At 53.4% G+C, this 8,468-nt stretch overlaps 1 protein-coding gene across 1 annotated transcript in view; it reads left to right on the top strand.

Annotated features, from left to right (window-relative positions):
• The first annotated feature begins 1,289 nt into the window (after positions 1-1,289).
• Positions 1,290-8,468, top strand: part of WWC1 (WW and C2 domain containing 1) — a 61,097-nt gene continuing 53,918 nt past the window's right edge. The window contains exon 1 of the mRNA XM_042880666.1: positions 1,290-1,444. Within this exon, the coding sequence (XP_042736600.1) occupies positions 1,326-1,444 (119 nt within the window). The 5' untranslated portion in view covers positions 1,290-1,325. The remainder of the gene's footprint in view (positions 1,445-8,468) is intronic.

The raw sequence follows: 8,468 nt of genomic DNA, 5'->3' as shown, positions 1-8,468 counted from the left end.
TGTGCAAGGCTGCGCTGCGGGGTCACGATGGAACGCGCGGCAGCACGCGCAGTGCGGTCGTTTGTAAAAAACAAACAAACATAAAACCTTGATGTGGTTGAGGAAAAAAAATCTCGCAGCACGCCGAGGGCGATGAGAGGTGGTCATTCCCTCGCTGCGGGCGGTTTTGTGCCCAGGCCCGCACGTGCGTCCCACGCGCTGCCCGCTCCCCGGGCTCGGTCGGCTGGCGACGGGCCCGGCGAAGCTCCGTGCTGCTGAAAGCAGCCGGCGGCAGCGGGGCTCATAAAAGTGAGTTAATCGTTTCATCCGAGGGATTCTACTCCTTTTCTCAGCGCTGAGGGTAGCGTGACGCTGTGGGAAAGGCCGCTTGACATTTAACAAATCCGCGGTCGCCTGTCCAAGGCTCTGATAGGGAAAGGCCAAATTAAGCTTTCCTCTGTCAGAGACCTCCGTTGGTTTGAGTACAGCCATCGATGTTACTGGCTCCGGGGGCTCCGTGCAGGGTTCGCTCAGCACAGAGCCGTACCGATGCGTTCAGGGCTGCGTTGGACGCGCCCCGCGCAGCCGTAACCTGCGGGATGCGAGCAGGGCGTGCAGCCAGAGGGCCGAAAGGTCTGTGCCGAGCCTAGGCACGCCGTGGTCGTAGATTCCTGGACGACACAGGGCGTTCCGTCACGCCGTAGCTCCGCTGTGGCGGGCGGGATAAGACCGAGAAGGGTCACATGGGGGGTGGTCTCTCAGGTCAATCGAAGCCGTCTGCGCGCACGTCCGGGGAGATTTGCGCCACGCACAAACGGCTGTCGGAAGATGGCCGGCTCCTCGCCGCCGCACCGCAGACGCCGGCTGCCGGGCACGAGCGGGCATTCCGCGGGCCGCCCCTCCCGCCCCGGGGCCACGCCCCCGTTCCGGCTCCGCCAGGCCTCCGCCCTTCCAGCAGGGGGCGCTGTCCGCCCCGCCGGTGCCGCGCGCGCCGGGGCGGGGCCGCGAGGGCGGTGTTACCGGCCGGGGGAGCGTGGGCGGCCCGAGGCGGCGGAGCGGCGCGGGAGTGGGGCCGCGAGGGGTCGAGTCCCTCCGCAGCGTGTTCCGAGGGCTCTCCCGCCCCGCCCCTCTGGGTCCCGCCCCCCCGCCAAGCCCCACCCCCGCCGCGGGGCCGGCATGTGAGGAGCCGCCGCCGCCTGGGGCGCTTCTCTGCGCGGCTGGGCCGGCGCGGCCCCGCTCCGCACCGCTCCGCTCCTCGCCGTCCGCCCGGCCCGGCCCTAACCCGGGGTCGGCCACCGCTGCGGAGCGGGGTGCTGCATGGGGCGGCGTGGCCGGCACTGGGGACGATGCCGCGGAAGGAGCTGCCGCTGCCCGCGGGCTGGGAGGAGGCGCGGGACTACGACGGGAAGGTGTATTACATCGACCACGGCAGCCGCACCACTAGCTGGATCGACCCCCGCGACAGGTGGGCGGTGGGGGGCGGGGACGGCCGTCTGCCCGGGGAGCGGCCGCCTTGCGGGGCTCGGCGCCGGGCCCGGTCTCTCTGTGCCGTTCCGCCGCGGGCCGGGCCCGCCCTCACCTGCGGCGCTGCCGCCTTCCTTCGTCCCCGGAGCGGCCGTACCTGCGGCGCGTCCCCCCTCGGCGCGTGGCCCCGATCGGCTGCTCGTGGAGCGCGGGCGGTGCCGCGGCCCTCCGAGTTCAGCGCCGCGCGGGGGGCGGTGGGACGCGCGGGTCGCCGCTTCCTGGGGCGCTCCGCTCGGCTCTCCGTGTTCTCGAGGGGTTCTTTCCCGGCGTCGTTCACTTTGAAGAGCCACAGGAACGAAGCGGGCCGCCCCGCGCTCGGGCCGAGTCCCGGCGGTTCTTTGTCCCGGCGCTGTGTCGGGCAGCCGCTGCGAGCGGGCGCGGGGAGCCCCGTTGGGGCGCTGCGGGGTCCGAGCGCTTCCCGTCTCGGGTGCCGTGTCGGGAATCCCGGGCACGCGGCTCGGACGTCCGTCTCGATGAGCTGCAAATCCCGACTGCTGAACGTGGTCGGCGTGTGCTGTGAGCGCACCTTGCGGGCTTCCTTCCGTGTCGTTAAGTATTCCCCGCACCCCGCTGGTTTCCCACTTCCCCTGCTCAGCCCCTGCTCTTTGCGGGGCTCCCGTTGCGGGATCCCACGTGGGATGCCGGCGCTGTGTTTTATTCCGGTGCTGCATAGCTCAGCTGATGTTGAAAAGAAGTGAGTTGTGCAGTTTTACAGGATTTTAAGGAGTGTTCTGCATTCCAGGAGGAATCCTTTTGTATCCTGGTGACAAACGTGTAATCTGTTGGACTGCTGAAGGTTTGGAATGTGTTTTAAGCTGATATTTCAGTGAAGTGATTGGAAGAGCTGAGAGAGCACGTTTGTGCCTCAGTGTGTTGTTTAACCTTGGTAAAAGTTGATATGAGCTTAAAGTGGGGATACTTTCTTAGTGTCTTTATTTTTGGTGAAGATAAGTGAGAAATCTCTTAGTGCTGATGGCAGCTTATAGCAGTTCTGGTGTGTCTATGCTTGTGAGTCAGACACAGAAGCAGCTGAAGGCTTGCCTTATCCATGCAGGGCTGACTGCTCACTGCTGTTAAAAGAGAGTATTCATCACCAACAGGCCCTATCACAGGACGTGTTTGTTGTGCACATAGTAATACACCTGAATACACATGGCCCTGATGGGCTTTGCTTCTGAGTCATCTTCCAGCGGTGTGACCAGGCTGCTGTGAACTCAGGCTGTTGGGCACTCCTCCTGCCTCAGAACACCAGCGAGGTTGGAAGAGCTCACTGATCGACTGCTGAACAATTTCAGTGTTAAAACATTTACCTGTCATATGGGGGACCACGTGTTTGAATGAGTTTGGCACGTGGTCTGCTGTGAGAATGTGGTCTTATGAGAATAAGTTTCTCTTTCAGCTGATGACAGCTCTGCGGACACCAGGTGATGGGAGTTTCTGAGCAGCTCAGGCATAACTGTCCCTGCTATAGGGAGGTTGGCTTTAGGCACTGTGCATCTGATGGTGTGTGTTCAGCATTTCTCTGCATGGACATGGTGTGTGAATTAGCTGCAGCTGAGAGGTGATTGTGTGTGTTTGCTGCAGTGTTCTCTTTGCTCTGCTCATGTATGCTATCCTTGATCCAGGAGGAAGCAATAGATACTGGGTAGTGTGGTTGTTAAACTGCAGACTTCAGGGAAGTGGGCAAGATTTATGTTTGAGGGCTCATTCTGAACCCCATTGCCTCTCAGTGGTGAGATCTCATTGTGACTGTCCTTTTAGAATACCTGGTTGATTTATTTAGTGAGCAACAACTAGTGGCTAAAAAAAGGGCATGAAGGTTTTGAACCTCCCTAAGTCTTTCATTCCAGCTTAATTGAGTGGAAAAAGCCATGAGCAGGGATACCATCTAGCTTCAGGGCACAGACTTGCCCATTACAGTTGGGATCACAGCTGGTGTTGGGTTTGTGCTTGGGTTGGCACTGCCATCCCTGCAGGTCTGCCTTTTTTTTTTTTTGTTTGTAGCTCGCTGCACCACCTCTTCAGATGGGCTGTTGGTAAGAGGGGCCGTTGCACTTCAAGTGGTACAGAGTCACCGTGACCTGGGTGAGTCGCTGTCCTGCGGCGACCTGAGTGATGCTCTGACAGCTTGGCTGGGCCTGCTGTGTGCTGGGGTGCCTCCTACCTTGCATCACGTAGGGCTGTTCCAAATGACGAGGCCTGAGGATTTTAGAGTGTTCAGGGAAATCATCCAGAGAGGACTTTTGTAATGTAACCATTACTGTGCTACAGTGTAACAGAGGAATTGGGTATCCTGTAGGCAAGGTTTCCGGTTAAAAAAGCTGTGAGGCACTTCTAGAGGGCAGATGGGAAAAAAAAGATATTTTTTTCTCTATACAGAAGGGTGCAGAAATAACTGACTTTTTTTTTGTTGTAAGTTTGTCCTGTGTTAGGTAATTCTGGACTTGGATGCATTGTGATAGGTGACTCAGCCTTACTGAGCTGGGAGAAAAATCAGTTTGTTATTCCTAAAGGCAAGCATGATTTTCCAGGCATCCACCAGCATGTGGTAAAGCGTATTGGAGTCCTGTCCCAGCTGCAGGGGATGCACCTGCTCTGTAAGCTGCTGGGCTGATTAGCAAATCAGAGGTAAGAGTGTGTCTCAAACATCAGCCCCAGCTGCTGTCTGACGCACAGTGATGTTTAAGAGCAGGAGCTGCACCAACACAGTGCCTCAAATGAGACTTTGCTTTCATCAGACATCGGGGTTGGAGACAGGTATCTGGATACCAGGGTGTGTGCTGTCCGTGGGTTCTCTGCAGTGTGTAAGGGAACTTCTTGATCTGCCTCAAACTGTCTTTTAAGAGGGTTTTCTACCTTGAAGCTTCCGGAAGGTGCCTGGTAAACGTGTCCTATTCTCCAGGTCTTGTGTTCTCATGCTCCTGGTTTGTTGGCATACGTGGGTTTTTCTAGCTGTTGTAGATGGAGCTGGCTGACCTCATTTTGTCCCAGTCACTGGGCTTCTGTTGAGTGTGGAAGATGACAAACTCAGAGAGCTGCTCAAGTCATCCTGGGGAAGCTACTGAACCACAGAAGGTGCTTGCATTTCTGGGAGGCAGCAGTGCCTCAGTTGGTGCCTTCATTTTTCAAAGGCTATGGCGATGTGCGTGTTGGAGACGCTTCCTAAAAGAAAGCTCAGATTCTGCAGTGTCTGTCTGAGTCAACTTCATACTCTATATAGAGACTTCTTCCACTCAGAACCTGCAGAGCTCTGGTGAAGATAAGAAGGGATGTGCCAGGGTTCAGGGCAAATGTATGTCAGTGTACGTGTTGTCACATGGAGCATACTTTGTGCTCTTAAAGCTAGTGCCACCTGTTTACTTGTGAATATGCTGGGCTTAAAGAGCCTGAGGATCTTGATGAAGACCAGCTAATGTTATATAGAGAGCATAATCATCTTGCTGTGCCCCCCTTAAGCCTCCCTGCCAGGCTCTATGAGGTGCTGCAGCGTGCTGTGTTTCTTCTGTTATTCTGCTCATGAAGCTTCTCACACCTGGTCTGCTCTGCACACTTGATCTCCAGACTTGTTGTATTAAAGAATGAAGTGTGAGCATCTTACTGAAACTTCATATGTGAGTACCTGCTACTTAGATTATTTGCCTATTAACTATAATCATTGCAATAAAGCGAAATTTAGCTACTTAAATTGTAAGAATTGTTAAGAGTAAAAAGACTTGAAGGGAGAGCACTCAAAAGCCTCAAGAAAGAAGGGAGCTGTGTTTTTCTGCAGGTGAAAATCAATGTCAGGAGAAGACAAAATCCTGACAAAATCCTCATTTCTTTTCTCTGCATTTCTTTATCACTGGCAGCACCACGGCGTGCTGCTGGCTGGCCTGCTGTTATCTCTTGTTACTGCTAGTTGCCCTAATGCCCTGTCAGGTGTATGTAGATCTGCATCTTTCTCATGTTTATATTCCCCCAAATAGCTGATTCTTTTATTATAAAGAACAGGCAGTTCCACCTGTGTCTGTAAAAGCCATTTTCTGTGAGCACACAGCTGAGTGACAGAAATGCAGTCTTTGTAATCACTTCAAATGCTGTCTTTGGGAGAAGGTGTCTCAATGTGTAGGATTTGTACTGTTCTTTGGGTTCTTTTTCCCCCTTTAGTAAGTGGAAGTTAATATAAGTTCTAATGCATAGGTTACTCTGAAAGTAATGCCTCCTGTTTATTTCCATGAAAACTACAACAGATACAAAGAACACAAGAACACTGTTTGATAGAACAAATTTTCAGCTATAAAATACTATTTTCCAACACAGTCACCACCAGTAGCTGTGCATTTTCACCAGTAATGAACGAGAGCCTGCATGCTGTGCTTGTAAATATACCAGCAGAGGTGACCCACTGTCACCACTGCAGAAATGCAGCACCCAACCCTCCCTGTGCTCATATCCACTGCTGGGTTTCCATAGTTTAGGTTGAGCTTCATCTTCTGCTCTGCAAGGTTGCCTTTCTTGTGGGGAGGGCTTAAATTGTGCATCAGAAGGGCTGCCAGCTTGTGAAGTTGTGAAGCTGTCTCTGACTGCAGCTCACTTGAGCAGGGGATCAGCAGCTTCCCCCTGTGCAGGTTGTGTGTTTTCATAGCAAAGTAGCTCTACTGAAAACCAGCCTGTAAATGATGAAGATGTGAGTATGGTGAACATGTAGGTGGCTATCCCTGTGCTGTTGTGCTGGGCCAAGTGGCACTGCTGACTGGGACAGCTGGAGCTGCTGCTGTTGGAATGGAATTCTGTAGCCGTTCAGGAAGCCTGATCCAGAATGTGCTCTGGCTGGTAAATGTCTCATTGTCTGGATTTGTTTAACAGCAGCAGCTGATCTGGGTCCTGTATGGCAGTGTGGGAGCTGTTTTGGCACAGGTGGTTCCAGGCAGGAGGTTGTGGTGGCTGCGCTCAGCCCAGGAACACTGCAAGGACATGTTGGCAGCTGCGGCCTGGGCTGGCTGTGCCCAGAGCTGGGGGTGCCAGCTCTGCCTGTAGCTTCTGACTGCGTTCTGCAGGTCGGGCACGTTGTGTAGCAGAGCCTGAGTGAACCCTGCCTTGTGGCGCAGTGTCCTGGGGCTGTCACTGACACTTTCTTCACAGTGCAGCTGTGGAAAGAGGAGCTGGTGACAAATGTGATGGTGTCTGAATCTGATTTGAAATCTTCTAGGTTGTGTGAGAAAACATTGAAAGACCCAGAAAGGTTGGTCCCAAAAAAATAACTGTTAATGGAACACCCTGAAGACAAAGCAATCTGTGCCGGCAGCACGGGGAGCGGTCCTGTGGCTGACCTGCTGCTGGGCTCTCATTGCAGTGACTGAGGAGTCTGTTGGTAGATGATTGATTGTGTCCCCTGTTCCAGCAGGTGTCGGTGAGGTGCTGAGGCACCATGCTCTCTGCTCAGCATGCAGGTGTGGTGCTGCCCACAGTACAGAGGTATGGCTGGTGGTGCTCTGTGAAAGAGCTGGGCTCGGCGTGGCACTTGGCTGTGTCAAGTTTGGGAGAATTGCATGGCCTTGCCATACAGGGGGAGATTGTATATGTGTTAGTGGAAAGTCCTCCTCGCATTGCTCAGTACTGCGGCTGGCTGGCTCAGCCTGGGTGCCCTGCTGATGCCCCTGGCAGGGCACGTGGCAGCTGAACAAGTGGCCAAGGGCTGGTGGATGGCAGAGGCTGGGATGTGTGGGCTGCTGCTGCCACGTGCATGTGTCCAGGAGCTGTGTAGATCAGCCACTTCCTCAGAGGGAAATACCTTCTCTGCTGGCTGCTTGCCATTCATGATACCTGTTCAGTAAGGTTATGTGCTTTGCTTGTGGTAGTGAGAACTTAGCTTTAACTGCTCCAATAAAACCCAGAGTTCTCATTCACAGAGCCTGAGGTTACTGCTCCCCCTTCCTGTCCGTCCCCCCACACACATTCAAGCTGCATGCATAGATAATTTGCTGAGCAAACAACAGACAAAACTGCTCCCAGTAGAATAATAACCATTTTTCACTGCCACTCAGCCAGTCAGATGACATCTGGAAGACTCTCTGGGTATTCACAGGAGGTTTGGTCTGCAGCGGGAAGACGCAGAGAAGCCAAGTCTTACAGCTGTCAGTGTTCTTCTGCTTTCTCATGCTCTTGGATGTGTTCTGCTGGCTCAGCTTGCTCTGTTTGTTCTGGTACTTATAACTTCCACCCCACCTCTGTATTCCGTAAGAGAAATGCCTAGCACATTTAAAAACAGATGAATGGTGCTCTCAGTCTCGTGGAGGTGCTGTGGGGATTAATTAGTTCTGATGGAGTGCTTTCTGGCTGAGGTGTCAAGCTGATGTTTTATGACTAATGGTATTGTTTAATGAAACTATTTAGTTGTCCTAAAATGTCTAATCACTGTTTCAAGAGAATTTACTCTGTGGAGAAAAGCTTTATTGATTTAAAGTACCCAATGAGCAGTATTGATTTGCAGGAAGCAGTCATTCATACCTGTTCCGTGTTTGAGAGAATTTTGGTGCTCTAAAGTTGGAACCACTGCTTGTTTCACTGCAGGTTGGTGCAGGGGGAAAGTTTTCAGCCAATTTTGTTTCTGTAGTTCTAAAGATTCATTTTGAGCCAATTGGGCACATGCATGTATTGTGCTTCTGCATCTTATGTTGCTGATCTGGAAGAGCATCTTGAGAGGGCTGTGCTTTAGAAGTGATGCTCCTCTCCTCCTTAACTGCTGGGTGGCTGCTGTTCAGGCAGGCTCTGGCTGCTGCAGTCCAGCCTTTGTTCTCATGGTGCTGCTTTGATTCCTTGCCATCTGTTAGCACAGTCTTCTGTGCTACATAGGACTTGAGCTGTTGTTGGGACTCAGCTATCCGGAGACCCTCCTTTTCAGAGAGATACTGCTGGCAGCTGCTTCTGTGTTGGTAGTACTTCTCCAGATACAGCCTAGGATTGATGGAGTGATGCTGGAGGGAACC

The sequence above is a fragment of the Lagopus leucura genome, unplaced genomic scaffold (genome assembly GCF_019238085.1).
Source record: "Lagopus leucura isolate 7727_CA_CO unplaced genomic scaffold, USGS_WTPT01 Super-Scaffold_100027, whole genome shotgun sequence".
Taxonomy (NCBI): domain Eukaryota; kingdom Metazoa; phylum Chordata; class Aves; order Galliformes; family Phasianidae; genus Lagopus; species Lagopus leucura.
Note: the sequence above shows the minus strand (reverse complement) of the source record. Positions and strands in the feature narration are given on the sequence as shown.